This window comes from Ixodes scapularis, unplaced genomic scaffold, assembly GCF_016920785.2.
Source record: "Ixodes scapularis isolate PalLabHiFi unplaced genomic scaffold, ASM1692078v2 PGA_scaffold4__175_contigs__length_147842914, whole genome shotgun sequence".
Taxonomy (NCBI): domain Eukaryota; kingdom Metazoa; phylum Arthropoda; class Arachnida; order Ixodida; family Ixodidae; genus Ixodes; species Ixodes scapularis.
This window is the reverse complement of record NW_024609879.1, coordinates 44,131,051-44,149,838: the sequence shown is the minus strand read 5'-3', so window position 1 is coordinate 44,149,838 and position 18,788 is coordinate 44,131,051. Positions and strand designations below refer to the sequence as shown.

General features: G+C 42.9%; 1 protein-coding gene across 1 annotated transcript in view; it reads right to left on the bottom strand.

Annotated features, from left to right (window-relative positions):
* LOC8028428 (medium-chain acyl-CoA ligase ACSF2, mitochondrial) overlaps positions 1-18,788 on the bottom strand; it is a 146,689-nt gene that overhangs the window by 22,983 nt on the left and 104,918 nt on the right. Inside the window, exons 9-12 of the mRNA XM_002399246.4 lie at positions 13,014-13,162; positions 9,312-9,403; positions 4,846-4,922; positions 4,642-4,749 (exon numbers count right to left, since the gene is read on the bottom strand). Of these exons, the coding sequence (XP_002399287.3) occupies positions 4,642-4,749; positions 4,846-4,922; positions 9,312-9,403; positions 13,014-13,162 (426 nt within the window). The remainder of the gene's footprint in view (positions 1-4,641; positions 4,750-4,845; positions 4,923-9,311; positions 9,404-13,013; positions 13,163-18,788) is intronic.

The following is an 18,788-nucleotide window of genomic DNA, read 5'->3' as shown; positions in this document are numbered from 1 at the left end:
TTGAAAATACGCTAAAATATTTCCGACTTGATCAAAATTAGATTACTCACTATGTTGTACTCTGTTCAACAAATACATTTTTCAGCGCTATACGCCTCGCAAGTGGGCTCATTTTCGTCTTCTGCGCACGAGAAAGGAAGTAGCGGTGACGTCAGAACGCCGAGTCCTGATTGGCTGATCACGACCCCCTATCTGAGCGTCGTCTGCTCCTTTGCAACGTCGTCTGCTCGCAACGTCGCCTGCGTCTGTCTTACCTTTCCTGCGACTTTCGGAAGTGCGGGTCTTTATGAGCGACCTCGACTTCGCCTTTCAGAGAGGGCAGACGAAATAATTCGAGCGGTATGTTGTTTTTGTCTAACAACTAGCAGACGCGCATCTTGGAGGGAAGTCAAAGGACTCACTGGCGAGGTGTCCCGAGGCGCCGAGGTTTGTTTGCTAAGAACTCAGAGTGAGCGAGTTAGTGTCCGCAAGTTCCCTCCCAAATACTTTTTCCCTCCTTCTGTGTGCGGCGAGACTCCTCACTCTTTAACGGCGTCGGCGGGTTTGCGCAGTTAACGTCGTCTGCTTTACGTCTGCTAGTCAAAGCGATGGCTGCTTTACCTTTCCTGCGTCTGTGGGAGATTCACGCTTTTTCAGCGGCGAGAGTCACCGTTGCCTCGGAAAACAAGGAGATGACAAGAGGAAGAGATTGACCTCTTGATCTAAAATTGAGGTCAGCGATCAAAGTATAATACGGGAAGGGTTCACGAGGGTCGCGTGTTTATATTCCATTCAGCACGCCAGCCAGTCGTGGACAGACGGTCGCCAAGTCGGAGTGCCTGCTAGGCCAATCTGCCCCGCTCACTTGGTCGTTGTCGGTGGAATCGTGGCCGTTGGAGCTTTTTCTGGGTGTTTGTGGATCCAGCGTTCTTGTTCGTCGTGGTCTGTTTCAAGTACTTTTTACTTTTTCTTGCTGCTTGAAGCCGGGACGCGTGAGAAGCGCACGTAGGAAAATAAACGTCCGTGGGTCGTCGCGACCGCGGCTCTGTCGGCCATGCTGATTTGATCGTAAAAAGTGCGTAAGATAGCTTCGGAGCTGTGGTAGGATTTCGTCGTAACCTGCGCAAAACTTAAGAAAATTTCGTTTCGTGAATACGAATTTGTTCTTAAGTTTTGTCTTACGAATATTTTTGGCGTAAGATCGTTTCGTGAATCTGGCCTCTGCACTTCCGAAAGTCGCAGGAAAGGTAAGACAGACGAAGTTGCGAGCAGACGACGTTGCAAAGGAGCAGACGACGCTCAGATAGGGGGTCGCGATCAGCCAATCAGGGCTCGGCGTCCTGACGTCACCGCTACCCCTGCGCAAGAAGCAGACGAACTTGCCCTCCACATAATCTGTACCGAGAAGAATCTACGGAAATCTGGACCGCCAGATTTCGGGGCAGAACTTAGTCTATTGGAAACTTTTAGTCAAGCGACCGAACACAAAACAGCAAACAAGGCGCGAGAAAAAAAATAGCCGTTTTGTAAGCCAACCGGTCCAGTGACACACACAATGTCTTCTCTCCCGCTGCTGGGTAACAAGTCCGACCGCAAGCTGGGGGACCAAGTCACGCTTTCGAGATGACCGCTGCCCCGGTCAACTCCAGCACGTACCCCTGGAGCCCTGCCCATCCCATCATGGCCATCCTGCCAGCCTTGCCCACAAGCTGCATTTAAACATAATCAGCACTTTGAAATACCATTCCATCACAATGAAACGCGGTGACGCATGCCATTGTGGCATGGGCGACTTGCTTTTCTGCGGCACCGCGGCTATTCTGAGCAAGCATAAATATCGAATAACAAATATCCAAATTCCAAAGAAAGACCAAATTAATAGCCCCAAGTACGGCCGCCTCTCTGTATCGCATTGTCTTCTTGTCCACTTTTCTTTTTCTTTTTTCTTTTCAAGTCTCTTTTGAATGGCACGTCATGTTTTAAGTTAGCAAAGTGCTGGCGACATCATTTTTGCACTTAGACCCGATATTTTGTCTGCGGCTGAGGTGGTTCTGTCAGCGGAAGTTTTTGACGCCAACACTCGGTACAATCACGCTGAACTATTATCCAAAATTGCCGGTGTTGGGGGTTCTGGTACTCAAATGCGCGAGCACGTTTTCATGCGAGCAGATGCGTTCCCTCTCCCTCGGCCAAAAAAGCTAAATCCTGCTGGATTTATTGTGCTGCAGTGACCCTGATTGGTTAACACCGCTGCTTAGGCTAGTTGGTGTTCCATGTTTTTGTACTTCACAGCGCATGAACGTCTCACAAAAGCAGGCACTCTCTCAATTACAGACACAGAAAGATAACACAGTGCCTAACTCACAACTCTTTGTATTTTGTCTTCGTTTTCCTCTTATAGCAAGCACAAAATCTAAAAATTGTTTTTTTAATTTTTTCTTTCTTTCTCTCCGCCTAATAAAATGAATTCGTAACATAGTCCGGGATTATCGTCTTAAGCTAAAGTAAGCCAATTTTGTCTTTGCAGATAAGGTGAGAAAAAAAGAAAGAAACCCAAATGGGGCTTCTCCAAACATTGCATTGTGCCTATTGAGGCTTAATTTGTGCTCCCAATCTCGCTCAAACGCGTTTGTTTCATCTGTATTCGAATGCGCGCATTATTTTATCCTCAAAATCCTCGAAACAAGTTTTCGGCAATGTGGAGTCAGTTATTTCTAAACTGGTAAAGTGTGATTATGGAATCTTGACCATATTGTACTGAATGCTGTCTTTAATGAAATTTAACACATTTAGGACTGAAGTGAACGTATTACAACCGTGTTCTCATCCAATCAACCCGTGTACTTAACTTCACACAGGAAGGTTTGGAAGGTTATACCCTGTTGTACTGAACGTGGTACTGAAATGATGGAATGTATAATGCCTGAACTGTTAAACTTTCTTGTAGAAAAATAACTTTACTTAAGCGCTATCCCACCAAGAACTTGCATTCGTAATTTCCGTAGAAGATACTTCAGCAACTGATTTCACCTCTTTGTGCATGTTTTATATGAGCTAGCACTGTCCGCTACATAACGTGCATTCCTGCCGTGCTTTCTTCATTTCTTGTGTGAAATAGCAGTGCACGTATTTAACATTGATACCATGAAACAATATGTTTATTTGCTGCAAAGCCAATGTATGGTTTAAAGGCTTAGTCAAACCTCCATTGAGCACTTTGCCCTTTCTTTATCATTAAACCTCAAATTAACTCATTAATAGTTCTAAATGGTGCAGAAAGGGGCAGAGGGAGGGGTTTTAGAAGCGGTTTTGAGGAGACTATACTGTGTTTCCTGTCTCCCTCTAGACATTCCGAATTTTGTTTTAACAGTTTGAAGGTACGGGTGCACCTTTAACTTAAGACAATGCCCGAGACTGGGGAAAGGAAGGACGAACACAGCTTATTACGATAACAAAAGAGGGACATGGAATGCCTGCGTCGTCTGTTTGTCTTCGAATTCACTCTTTTGTTATCGTTATTTAAACACCAACACGCTCAACCATCCACACAAGCAGAACAAACACCTGAGTTGCGTTCCTGACTCGACGTGACCACTTCTATGTTCAATCTCTGAAGGGCCGCTGAGTGCGGTCTCGGTCAGGAAGTGCCTTCATGATGGCAGCTGCTTTTTAGTTCGTTATTGATGTTCGGCTGCTAGTTCCGCACTTCGCGCGTATTTCCTCCTCAGTTTTTCGTCCGTCTCAATCAAAGAGAGTGTTTGGTATAATGGCTTTCAACGCGTTCTGCCCACACTTTCTATATATTTCCTTTGTAAAAGAACTGACGCTTTTCTTGGTGACGGTTAAACCGTATGGTAAGAATTAAGAAAGAACGCGACAATGGAAACACTTCCTTTAAAAGAAACAAGTGCGCTTCTTTTTCCCTGTCGAGTTTTCTTCATGCTTCTCAACCTCAGGAGGTAATTTTATGAGCCTTATTTTTATTCGAGATTTCTTGTGTCAGTTATCATAGTTATAAGTGATAGTTTGATATTTTTAGAGCCTGTACTCAGTTGCAGAGATGATACATAAGCACGAGACACACGCTTAAAAAATTCTAATTACACCGGCGTTACGCTGCTCCAGTGATTTTCCTACACACCTCCTTGTTTTTCTGAAGGCACCCCCTTGATTCGCAACGACTCCTTTATTCTCAATGCCCCTCTTAATCCCCCCCCTCCCCACTAATTTCCAAAGATTGGAATCGCTTACCTACATCATTCACATCAATTAATGACCACGCACTTTTTTGTACATCTATTGCCAATTTCATGTTCCCTGTTCTTTAAGTATTGTATATTTTGTTCCAATTGTTTATTATATTTACTATTGCTCCCACTCCCCTCTGTAATGCCATGTGCCCTGAGGGCAAAACAAATAAATAAATAAATACATTTAAATTGCTGGGGAAACTCCTGCACTGCTCCTTGCAGATTGCAGCCATATCTCGGACGTTCTTCGACACGTCTGACGCCGTGTTTATTGTGTCTCTTCTATTAGGCATACTACAGCTTGACTATTTGTGAAGACTTTGAGATATCTTATAAAAGGTTCGAATGAATGTGAACAACAGCACCGGATGTTCCTGGCGGGCTGAAAGTGATCAGCGCCCAGAGTACGAACCTCGACGTGATCCAGCGGTGTCCCAACCGTCCGAATCCAGCAATCCTTTGGTTCATCCGGATTTGTGCTGCTGAAGATCGGACTGGTCTCGGTGGCGCCGTACATTATCTGAAATGACACGAAAATGACACGTTAGGGTTAGAAACCTGATTAAACTGGAAATGATGTCGTAGTAAAGAGGCCGCTTCAGGAGAGCTTACGTACGTATAAACTTTGGACGTTCAGCTTTGTTCGTGCCTTTTCAGCAAGGGTAGGATTACATACGGACCCGGACAGCACACCTGCGAAAGAAACGGCCAAAGTCAAAAAGCATTCAAGAGCCAAGGTAATAGAGTTACTTGAGGGCAAAACGCCGGCAGAGTAAAATAAAGAGAAGGCTCAGGTAAAAAGACGAAAATTGACGTGGAAACTTTACCGAAGCCGCCACGATAGCCAAAGGATTGATTTACACGCCCAACGTTTTAACACCTTTAATGGTGCATTTGGCCTGCCCCAAAGTTAGTATCTTTATCGTGTAATAAATCACCCTAGAAAAATAGTGCAACTTCGATCAGCACTGAAACGGTTCTTCAGTTAAACCAACCTTAAATAACTTATGTTTTAGCTCTCTAAATATAAGGCGCAAAGTCTTAACAGACTAAAAGTTTGATTTATTGTTCTAACACCCTCAAATAATTTTTTTACGCAGTTTAATTATTGTGTAATTTTTTGGATCACACGTCTGAATGTGGTGTAAAGATGGAATAAATGGCATTTATTGAACAGGGTGTGAATATTACAAGAACTCCTGCCAAGAATCTACGGAAAACGACTGAAAACTTAACACAAATATACCTGAGTCACTTCAATATTTCACTTTATTGAAGGAACACGTTTCAATACAGATTCAATAAAACACTTGTAACGCAGCGTTTCGCGCTTTTGGACAAAAAATATAGCCAAGAAACAAACAAAATAGCTCAGCAGATTGCATGGAATTTTGGCATGTACCTGAAAATCTCACACCAAAAACCTGATTCAATTTATGTACAAGCCTCCGCACGTGCGTTGGCTTTTAAAACGTGTACACGTACACGTACCACACACACGCGCACTCACATAAACACAAGGTCTTCCTTGATGTTTGTTTGTATTAGTTTTGTAGCCGCGGCTGAAATTTCCTGGCACATTAGTTGACGATGTCCTAGACGCTACAGAAGATCACACGTTTCTCTTAAATCGTCATGTTCTGACAATCTTGTCTCCAATTGAAGCAAACATTTGTCCCAAGATCAAGCGAGTCCTCGTGAAGACAAGCATTAAGGACACCATGAGTTATTTCTGAAGCAAGCAACTGCATCTATAGCCCACAAACGCATGAATAAGGATAGCAGCGGCATTTCCTTCGCGAGCCAAAGGTTGTTGAAAGAAAGCACAGTGAAACTTGCTTCTACAACCCCCCCCCCCCCTCCCCCATTCTTATCGGCCGTTTCCACGTGCATGGCGTACCTTCTGATCAGTCAAGCAAAATAGCACAAACACTGCTCCACGGTCGAGCAAGGGGGACGATTCAGCATTTGCTTCCTCCCTATGTGAATAATTACGGGCCCTACCTCGCGTTCAATTCAATAGTACGCTTGAAGTAGGCCACGAGACTATATGGTTAGGCCCCGAGATGCGTAGGGTGCATAGTCACGTAACCTTTTCTGACTCTCTCATAGGCCTACAAAGCCCATAGCATAGGTTGCTGCTCATTCTATAGGGTGGTCCAAGTCACCAGGCTCGATCTAAAATGGACAGTAAAAATCGACGCCTGCACGCACCAATCTAAATTTTTCGTCAAATCTGTATTTTACAGGTCGTTTTTTCCTTGTAAAATTACAAATCGTAGCTCTCTTTTTGTAAAAAATAAGGCCAAGAAACTTGCCAGGGTCTACGGCGGGCAGCCATGCAGACGACAGGGGTCCAGTAGCAGGGTGTGTTTGGCGTTCGTATTGATAGATGGCGCTACATCCTTATCACGACGGCTAGCGACCACCGTGGTTTATTAAAATAAACATAATCTTTTTGAAATGTACCTTCGGTTAAAAAATAATTGAGAACAATAAAAGCAAAACTTATAGTAAAAAAAACGCGTCTGCATAACGGCGGTGCTTTTGCTGCCAACGGATTTCGTCAGCGTGTCGTCTGCTTTCATTCGCTGGTCGGCTGCGCCTTCAGGCGCTGCCCCCAACGCCATCTATCAATACGAACACCAAACACACCCCACTACGGGACTTCGTCGTCTGGGGCACCGCCCGCCGTAGACCCTGGCAAGTTTTTTGGCCCTATTTTTTAGAAAAAGAGTGCGATGCATTGTAATTTTACAAGAAAAAAACGAGCTGTGAAATACACCTTTGACGAAGAGTTTAGATGGCTACGTGCAGGCGTCGATTTTTACGGTCCATTTTAGATCGAGCCTAGTGTCTCAAAAAAGGTAGCGTGAATTAAGAAAGAGGTTACGACGAAGGGCGTTTCTTCAAAAACAGAAGGAGAAAAACATGCTTCTTTTAATTGATGTAGTTGGAGTTGTCTGTAACGTCAGCGTCGTTTTGAAACATAAATACGGTGACGTAATTCAAAAAGTGTACATTTAAGGCCACTATTATTGCGTTAATTCGGCTTGTTTCTACACTAATCAACTGTTCCCATAGTTCACGGATATTGTCGTCATAACACTACTGTAACGATATATCTCTCGATTTCCAGGTCCCTCGTCTTTTTTTTATAGTGTCATGGCAAACCCTGTCCAGGCGGTGAGCCCCAGAATGCAGCAAAGTTTAGTACGTTTATTACGATTGATGAGTTCGACAACCGTGTTAGATTAATACTCAATATGAGGAAAGCAAAAGACAAACAGGGGGCAGAGACAAAAATGTACAAGCTTTCACTAAATTTGGATTGAAAGCTTGCAAATGTCTGTCTCCGCCCCCTGTATGAGTTTTGCTTTCTTTGTGCTGAGCGTTACCGTCTGTTGCGTTGCAGTAAAAATTTAACTGATTTGTGCAATTGGCAGGTCGACCTCTCCGGAACGCGAATGCTATCGATTATATTAAAATGCAACGCTTTATACATAGCGCGGCATTGTGAATGACAAACAGTTATGGCCACAAACAGGGTGTAAAATCCAGGATTGAGCTTTAGTTGTCCCGCCCTCAGCGCGAACGTCCTCCCAGTCCTACCTTCGACAATGTCACGGAGTCTCGTACAATTTGAGAGAGCGCGCGCGCGCAGTCAAAGCACGGCGGAAAGCACGATGCGCAGGCTGGAGGCAGGGCGTTCTAAAGAAACGCCCTACCGCTTTCACTTTCTCTTTAGCCTTAGTACTCTTTTTCCTTCAAATCAATCTATTTTTATCAAACCCATTTGCTAGGCAGGAATTGATCGTGGGGAGCGCTAAAGCAAAAATGGTCGATATCATATTCACTCTAACAGTGTTGCGCAGTGACATCTCGAGACTGGTAGCTTAATAATTACATCAGGGTGTTTTGTTTTATTTTATTTTCAAAAGACAGTAGCCAGCACCATATTTTATTTACTATGTCGTTTAACGCCTTAGTCTGTGGTGCAGAAAAGGAACAAAGGTCTATGAACATTTTCATGCTCATAAATTCATGAACCACTAGCTACTAAAGGTCTTTCTTCTCCTAAATCCTCCTATGCAATAGTTTCATCTCTTGGTGCATCATAGTCTCAGTGGCTTTTGCGCCATAAAACCTCAGTCTACTACTACTACTACCTTTCGTACGCGCATGCCGCAGTTGACTCGGCTCTGCGATAAAAGCTGAACGATCGCTAAAGGTGCTGCGGTCTTCTATACAATGCCTCGAAAGAAACAAACAGAAATTTCAGAAAGGCATCTCTGAACACGGCGGCGGTACACTGAAGATCAGCGCGTATTTCGTGCCACTAAAACACTGAAAAGAAAGAAGAAAAAACAAACAGCGCATCAATGTGGGCCAAGAAGCGAGCCGGGCTCATCGGCTACGGCTGAGAGTCGACAGAAAGATAGAGATTCGGCTCGATTTAATCAGCAAAATATGACCCTTAACAAAAAACAAAAAAAACATTGGAATTTTTAAACATGTAGTCTGCAACGGGCAACTCAAAAAGCAGCCCCGTCTTTTATACTAAGGATATTAGTTCAAATATATCATCCATAAGTTTGATTAAGGGTTGAAAAACGCGCGAGAAAAATCGACTGAAATGTGCTTAAAAATTAAACTTAAAAAAATTGCTCCTCACCGTTTCCCAAGAAACAAACCACACGAAGGTATTTATGTTAGAAAAAATGGAAACATCTTTTAACAAGACCATATCTACAGCTTACGTGAAGAAAATGTGCAATGTATTGTTAGCGTAAAATATATCGCAGAGGTTTCAAATTCCGTCAGATTTCCGCAAGGTGTTTGTCAGATGCGTTTCAACTTTCACTTCCGCAATTATTACCGTAAAAGTTAAAAGTGCAATCGCGTTATTTTTACTCTTGTTCGTGGTGTACAAGCTGCACGGCAGTGAGTGCAGGTGAGGCGCTATAGAAGGCAAAGATCTAGCGCTTAGAGTATTTACTAGGGGCAGCGTTAAGGTGAGCCGAAATCCAGGCGTTGTCAGAGCATGCGACGAAATTGATTAATTGAATCAAACATCCATACCTTTTCTAAGAGATGTAACGTCGTACGACCCTTGTTCAAGCTCGCGCATCATCTCGAAGAGCATAGACGGTGTAGCGTAGGCCACGGTGCATCTGGAATATTGAATGAAATTTTCAAGCTAGACCAGCGAATCGTAGGCGATTTTGCTCATGTTTTCAGTTAATATGCAAATTGTGGTATCCAATGGAGTCAAACTATGGTTAATACTTTGAACTATTGCATCAGGAGCGAAGATGGGCGATACGCCTTTCTTCACGAGGAATGCTGTCTTAGCTGAATCGCCACGCCGTCGATCAGGTCTAGTCATTGACTGCTTCAGAGAGCTTAGCGACGTAAAGCCGTGCGTACGGAGGAGAAAATTGAGAGTGCAACCTGTAACTTACAGACGGCAGTGAATAGACGCAATACAGCGTAAATATTATTGGCGGCTGATTTAAAACTAACTAAAACAGCCTAACGTTGAAGTAAACAGATTGGTAAATACTAAAGTATAGGTAGGTCCCCGACGTGGATTGGTCTCGAAGATGGCTACCTGAGGAATCGTTATGGTGTTCGCTTGACATGACGGTGATGCAGTAGAAAAACTGTACAACATGCCTCGCCCATTGTCCAAACTTTAACCATGACTATGACTCTGGGCGAACACAAGCATGCTTTGAGGCTGCTAGTTCGTTCATACAGAAAATTATTACTGTGCAGATCGTTTTCTTGTTATCTTCGATGGTAGAAAAGGCTGCTTTTGCGATGACGTTCTGTATGTTCTTATAGGTATTCTGAAAGGTCAGCAAAGAGTTATTTTTTTGTACTTGGTTTATTATCTTAATTATTATCCAGTGTTATTTCTCGCATTTATTAATGATATCATGACAAATTCTGATTCAACAAAGTTGGTCATGTTCGCCGATGACACAAATGTATTTTTCATTGCTAGGTCTAAATCGGCTCCAGAAAAATCAGCAAACGAATATCTAAGAAAGCTGTCGTCCTGGCTTGAAAATAGCAAATTACAACCCAATACGCATAAAACCAAATATATAATCTTTAGACCTGTAAATAAACACAGCGATGGCTCGATTACCATTAAATTTGAAGATAATTTAATCGAACAAGTGCATTATCAAATATTTTTGGGTATTTGGTTCAATGAAGAGTTAAAATGGATAACCCATGTGGCGAATCGGAAGTCAGAACTAAGCAGGTCGGTTGGTTACATGCAAAAATAGCAACGCTTGTTCCTACTTGGTTAATGAAAATGTAGTATTACACTACTTTATTCTAAAATATGCTACGGAATTTTGGAATGGGGCACTACAGGCGTTTGCAATTACGACAAAATATTTGTTATAAAGAAAAGAGCGCTACACCTTCTCGAAAACTACAAAGGAAATAAAATCCAATTTAATAACTCATACAATTTCACCAAACACGCAATTCTTAAGGTAAACCAAATATATTACTTAAAACTATTGCAAGCGATATATAAGGAAAGACTCCATGAAACAAATCAAGACCGTTCAAATAATCGATTTACATTTCGGCATGACAAAAGAAGAAATCCGAGCATGCGCACAAACTACGGAAAGCAAAAAATGAGTTATCAGGCACCAAATTTGGTGAATCAGGTTGGCAATCACCTCGATTTTTCTGTTTCTTATCTAAACTATAAACAACTGCAAAGATCATTCTTATAACACACAATATCACTTACTCATATTCACCAAAGTTAAGCCTGCAGACATATATATTATCTTTATGACTCTCGATTGGAATATATTTAACATTACTTCACCATGTCACCATTCCCGTGCGGATCTGGGATGCGTCTTCTACTTGCTCTTGTTTTTCCTGATGACCACTTTAGTTTCCCGTAAAATATATTATATTTTATTTATCAATATTTCGTCTCTTCTTGCAGTTCAGACTACTCTCATAGCAACAAAAAGCTGTGACAAGTTTTAATGTTGCTTGTGCTTCCCATTTTATCGCCGTTATTTCCTGCGGATCTGAAATGAGTGCTTTACTGTGCTTTAGACCATGTTATTGTTTTATTCGCGTGACAATTTTGTATTGCGTGAAATATATTCACCCTTAACTGTCCATATTTTTATGTCTCTTCTTGCCTTTTAAATTGTAACTTTTTAGAAGCCACTGAGGGCTGACAAGTGTTGCTGTTGTTTCTGCTTCCGATTTTATTACAATTTTATTTTAACAGTGTCGATATTGCTATGTTGGTCGGCGTTTTAGTCATGAAATGTGGTGCTGGCATATTTTGTATCCTGGCAAATGTACCCTGCATGCTGCTCTGAACTGTACAGGGGGTGGGGGCCCCGTCAACATCGGCCTTTTGCCCCTGTCTCCCTACCCGGCATTGCCGGTGAAAATCAAAATAAAAATGAAGGAATTAATTTTAGCAGAGATGAAGATTCGGAAGGAAGATTGATAAATCCTTAAAGTACCAGTATTGAAGTCAAGTGAGTGTCACTGAATCGTTCATTAGATGCCAGTTTTACATATCTGTACATCTTGTAAAGCATTTAAAAATTTCATGTTCTAGCACTTGACTGTGTTTTTCTTTTGTGAATTTAGTTTATATCGGGCTAAACAACCCGGGATAATACAAGGTATATCGAGTGAAACTGTGCTTGTTCACACTACATGTGAATTAGCTGCAGTCATCAATATGAGTGGGCGGCAGGTGTTATTTATATTTGATATTGCTTAAGATTTTGATTACTTCCTATACAATAAACTGCAGTATAAGTTGCGTTGCATCACTACTACCAATAATATGTCATACGGCGGTTAGAGCTGATCCTAATTATTCTTAAAGTTTGTGAGCGTTGACACTGTATTTATACCTAAGTCGCCGTTTTTCTTTGTCGTTTCTTAAGGCGCAGTTCTTGAGTGGCTACTGTTCCTCGTGATTATGGATAATGTTAATGCAGAAGACTTATCAATTCAATCTCACTGTGTTTCGGACAACTGAATTTTTATTCTAAATTCAAGTTTGTTTCTTATCGAAGAAAACAAAATATTGTATCTCATTGATTTATTCAAGGCGCATAAAATTAGGTATGATCTTGAACACCAAATGTTTCTATAAATATATATGACGCGAATAGGCAAACATATATTTCTTATTCTAACGGTCTAAACTACTCGATTATTTTAGTTAGTACTAATAATTTGGTAGTGAACTTTGACCTGGAGTCCCCACATTTACTTCAACGCCATAACGGTCGTGCAGAAGCTTTGGTATTTGAAGCGTAAGCTTTGTCACAGAGAGCGAGAAACCCGTACAACGAATTATTGAATCAGAGTTGAAGAATAAGACAAATCTTAACAAATTGGAACAGAAATAACTGTAGATATACAATTTTCAAACCGTGTAAAATTAATTAAATGGGAATATTATAAACAAACACGGGCTTCTCAATTCCATGGTGTTATGGCACACGCCATAGTGATATATACCTTCGTAGGAGGACAAACTCTGTTTAGAAAGGGTCTGTACCAGCTTCATAGAGAGATGTTTTACGGCATAGGATAAAGTGGGTGGCAAGTTAACAGAGTTAATAATATGGCTACATTTTAAAATCGTGGGTCCGTGCCTGACCTTAATGCCGCATTGTAGTCATCTCTTTACGACACCACAGAGGATAAAGAGGACGCGAATTGACATATGTGAAAGGCCTGCTTCACCTGTGGTTTGCGATGGTCTCTAGGGTCGCTTTTGGCGAGAATGCAAGTCCCGGCATCATTACGGTGCAGCCAAACATTGTGGCAGCCAACACGCCCAGTGTTCTGCCGAATCCGTAGATCAGCTCGCCGTTCAGGCAAATCGACTCAGGCTGCATTCAGAAACAATCAACAAGACAATAAAAAAAATAAAAAAACGTCTTCAGTGTTTCACAGCTTTAAGCAAGCATGAGCTCGAAGATAAAAGTGGCGGATTCTGTAATGTAAAATCTTCCTATAAAATTTTTCTTTGCAGTGAGATTGGAAAGCACTGTACTGAAGGACGATTCATTAATGCTGCAGGCTGCGTGTTACAACTTTATTGGACCTGTTATAGTTGAAAAATCGAAAATAAAATGCACGTTACTATCATAACGAGGTGCTTAAAAAACTTTTCCAAGCGAAAGTGTATACTAGTACATGCCTGAAAATATATGAACTTTATTTAGCCGATCATTACAACAAGCCGCCTTGGGGCTTCGTTAATCTGACGTCACGGAAGGACGAACCACCGTAATAAAAAGCGAATGCATATATTTTCTGCTGGAACAAGTGCCTTCGCAGCTCTGGAAGAAAAATAGTGCCATGTCGACAATCCGCTCGCATTGCGGTGCAACGCTACCGAGACGTAATTCTTAGCAGAAATGTTTCCTTTTCGCTTGAATTCAGAGCACCCCAAGTCAGCAACCTTTTAAATGGTAATGAAGAGCTCTGCAATATCGACATAATATCGCCGAAGGGCAATCTTTGGTTGAGCTCTTTTTGAAGATTACAGCAAGGCTTCAGGTCATGGCAAAATATGTCGGGTGTTAAAAATGTCCGTGTCTTGAAGCCACCTCTCCGTTCCTTCTTTTTTTTTAATTTCAGTAATGTCGAGTGGCTCCACTTTTAGCTGGCGCTATTTCTGCAGTTAATAATATATAAAAAAATATTGCAGAAACCAATTATTTCGGAGGGCACAGGGATATCATTCTATTCATTAATATTCAAATCTTGGAATATCAACGCGCTCGCGTAGTTCATAGAATGGGAACAAAGACAGCGCGTACGCAGAAGCAAATTTTAGAATTGAATTTGTTCACTTGTATTTTATGTAAAATTAGAACAGAAAACAGCTAACCTTTTTTTTTGCTTACGGTATACTAAATGAGCGCGACCAAGCGAACATGTAACAAAAACAAAGACTTAACTGCGATATATAGCAGCGTTGCTCCCCTCCTACGGACCTTCTTATCTCCCTAGTTAGAAAAGCGGTGGACAGAGGGCGCTGACTCAAGCGCCGCCATAAGGTGGCTTCAATTTGGATGATATTGTTTTCAGCGGGCTTGAGGTTTTGTTGGTGTTTATTATGTCGCTCTCGCTCAGTTTCTTTTTTATATCAACGGGGCGTGTCCTGTGGTACGAATTAATGATACACTTATAATGGGCCACCTTGAGAACTGCAACATAGTTACGAGCCTAAATTGTAGACGTTCTTACGAAAGAATTTATCTCATCATGTTCTTCGTGCGGCCAGGTTCGGCGGCGAAGAGATTGAAATGACACAGGGAGAGGATTACAGATGTCTACGGCCGTATTGGACGCTCCAGCTGAAACAAGTGTTTATAAAAATAAAGTAATGAAGAGACTAATGCTTGCAGGCACCGTGAAAAATGAGGACGATACCTGACTATCAACGTGCTGAATCACACAGAAGAGATGAACTCGCAAGTTCAGTTCTCACAGTTCGGTTTTCATGGACTCAAACGTTTTGTGCGAATTTCCGACCGAAAAACACCGTGAAATAACCCATGGAAAGCAAAAAACGCAAACGATAATGTCTCCATCAATTTCTTTAAAAAAATGAAGTGCTCAAGATATGTTATGATGGTTCATCCTTGGCAAAGTATGATATATTTTTTTCATCTTTCAGCCCTGCTAAAATAATCTTTACCAGCGTTTCACAATGTTGACTTTAGGGTTTATTTGTTATAAGGATATATCCTTAGAACATATTGCGATTATGAGATAAGAGACAAATTCCTAAATTAATGCATGACGTCGGCTTTCATATAATTTACGAAATAAAATTAAATGGAGCAAGGGAATTTACCTCCAGCAGGCTTGGCTCAAGTCAAATGCCAGGCACTACTTCATAGATTTGTGCAGACAGATTTTTATTTGTTTGAATTGATACAGGTTTTACTTTCAGCAGCGTGTAAAGGAAATCCGGCATCGACAACGTTGCACGCAAGTGATTTCCATGCAAACGGCTTCTTTTTGGCGTCACGTATTGCGTGCGTCAGCCACATTCATCAGGCGCTCTAAAGCAGTCTTTGTCGCGTTTTTCACCCGGGGAGCCAATTATTTGTGTGTAAATAAATTAATTGAATTGGATATGTTAAAAAAACATTTAATGACTGCAGACACGAGACCGAGCGCAATGTAGTTTTTTAGTTTTTTTTTTAATTCATAAATGAACTGATCTAGCGAACGGTTATACCGCAAAAATGATTCCCTCATTTAATCAAAATAAACTGTTCCGGATTTATTATGAAGGCAGACCATGGGGCTTTCAAAAAACGCAGAGAGTCACCACTTGCGTTGATATTGCCTTATTCTTCAAGATCATAAATGCGTGATCATAAATGTACATTGGGCTTCTTTTTGGGACACTAACACTCAGCAACAATCTCCTCAGCAAATTTACACTGTCATAAAAAATCGGCCTTTCCATCCTTGCCTGTCTTAGAGACATCTACATACCAGATTGGCGCCAGTGTTAAAGGTGATAACTTTTCTCACACGCATCCGCTACGCCAACGGCGCAAATAGCTATAATCTTTTATAAAATAAAACGCAGATGTTCACATAAAGATCGCATGCAGCTCGCCCGTCAAAATACGTGTCGGACGACATTTCACATATCAAGACAAAAATGTGCAGCAATATGATGGGAAAAAAAAAAGAAAACGAATGCAACGCCTTCTCCAAGACGCGGAGTGGAGACAGGAGCGAAGATGTGGAGCCACCTTATGGCCTCCGCGTCACAGGATTATAAGATGGCAGTGCCTATGCGACGGATTGTGAAAAGGTCTATAGAAAGCTAAACTCCTTTATCAGCTTTGTAGATGCCATCGGCCTTTCACTTTGTCACCTTCTGTTTGCAAGCGCTATCTGATAGCGAACCTCCCAGAATTCCGGAGTATAATTTTGCAAAGTGCGCAAGCTTGAAGTCTGAATTCGTCCTAACTCAGTGGTCAAGAAGGCTGCAATATTCCCTTAAATTTGAACTAACAGTGCCACGGTGGAGATTTGATATAAAGTTTGAAGCGTGAGAGTGAAACAGTTTGGCCGACTGCCGGGTCCTTCGACCGTCGAAAGGGTGATCCCCTCTCTTCCACCTATGGGTGCCCTGCAGATCTAACTCAGTGCCGAGACGCACTCCTCGTGGCGGCGTCGCACGTAGTCATCGGGAAGCGATGTCGGCAGTTGCAGCTCGGCTGCAGTGGTACGCCGGTGGGTGTTGCAATGTCGACATGTCTACTTGCAGGCACGTAGCCAGGGGGTGGCCCATGGGGCCCCGCCCCCCCCCCCCCCAAATCTTCCATTTTGCTGGGACCTCCTCTCCCCCCTCCCCCTCATACAGCATCTTGTCATGGGCGGCGCCCCCCCCCCCCCCCCCCCCCCCCCCCCCCCCCCCCCCGAAACAGAATCCTGGCTACGTGGCTGCCTACTTGGGCTACCACGTTGGCGGAAGCGCGGGAGCAGCCTGAGAGGCGGCGAGGCACTACCGCTCGCCCTACGCTGACTCAAAACTGGCCGCGGGCGGCGCTGTTCGCCGGGTGATCGTAGAGTTCCTGCATATAGCTACCTACTGTAGCAGAGTTGCGCATTCAGCCTCGGCGGGTGGCCGTAGCGTCGGCTTTCCCTCACGCCAGGGATGCTTTGCTCCTCACGTGACTAAATTTGGCGAATAGCGGCGCCGCGCGCGCCGCCGCGCGTGGAAAACAGTAAAAGAGGAGAAGGAGGCGAAAGCAGGGGAGCATACGCCGGGGCGCGAGCAACGTCGGCGGAGCGACCGTAAAGGTGGCTTTCTCGCACGGCGCCGGATGCTTTGCTCCTGACGTGATGGGTCTCGGCGAATAGCGGCATGGCGACGCGGGGAAAACAAATGCTCAACTATGCTCCCCCTTCGGGGGAGCATATTGAGGAACTCTAGGCGATCGGTAGCGTCTCCTAGCGGACGCAGGGTGCCTATTCGGCGCTCATAATACTCCTCGGTTCTTGGGCACCGTAAAGCTTGACGCACATAGGGCATACGTTCGACATGTGTACGCGCGTTTTAGCCGGCGCAATGACGGCATTTATTCTGGGTGTTTTCCAGAAAGGTAACGACGGAGAGATCGCCCAACCACATACGGTGCTTTTTGTCTACGTCTCCTCGGCGTTTGGTCCGGTGTAGAACGACTCGCGCTGGTCATGAAACGGCGCAAAAATGTAGATCGGCTGCTAAATTAACGTTTTCGGCAAGGTGACATATATAACTAAATGTGAGTGAAGTACGAATGCTTGATTCGCTAAGGCTTGTCTCATAAATGTACCTTGCAATCGCCCAATTGCCAACAAGTACCGTCAGGAGGAGGGCAGAAACCTCAGCTTAAAATTATTTTCATTTTTTTACGTTGCCCGCCATATAGATATTTTCTCTCTCAGTCGTTCATCTCTCGTTTGAAAGCGATAGACCGAAATCGTAGAGTTCGCCGATAAACCGGCGAACGCGACAAGCCAGCACCCATTTCGGTGGCTGAGTGTCGCTAGCCAAGAGCCGCAAAGATGGGCAAGCCGATCCTTGAGCCACTTCCGAGTTGATTCGCCCGTACCGCGTCGTATGCTTCCGGTTACTCCACGCCGAAATACGCCGCTGCGGCGAGATCTATCTTGGTTTGAATGGGTGAAATGCATTATGGAATATGGGCCCTATGAATGGTTCCTTTTTCAGTGATGCGCCTATCCTTTCCAACGCTTATCATTCAGATGAAAAGAAAAACTACCAGCACACCGACACGGAATATTGTCCGCGAATATACATAGCCTACCTTCGAATGTAAATACGGCCAAGAGTTTGTTTAGTTCTCTAAATTCTAACAAATACTCAAACCTGTTGCACTGACGGGCAAAGATCTTTAACTAAAATGCTCCTTATAACGTGAATAATTGTAACTACAGTTAGTTAATTGTATGTATTTATATAGCTAATTTCATTTCAACCTAATTTTTTTTTGTATCAGCCGGTTTTTACATATGTATGCAACGTTTTAAAGGGACACTGGCAAGGTACTTATGCTTGCCAAGGTATTTTTTATTCATGAAATATGAAGCCCAACTACCTAGACCACAATTTGCGGCTCAAAATTTGTTTTCTTTCTGCCCAAAAACCGCCGATCGAGAACTGGCCGGTTTGAGTCTCTTCTCCATGGTCATGTGCCGTTTTCTATGGTTTAGACACAACCACCAAATATAAACAAAGTCGTAATTAATCGAAGGCATACTTCAATATTAAAATAGACAGGAAATATGATACCGATTTGTTTTGGCTTCTAAAAATATGCAGATACGTTGATTGAAAAAAGAAAGTTAAACAACGTGATTTCCGCTAACACTCTGCTCCTCTGTATGCATTCCTACCGTGCAGTTCAGTTTCGGTTAAAGTTTCGAGCAGGTGCGTTTTTTTTACTTTAATAAAAATATATCTGACGC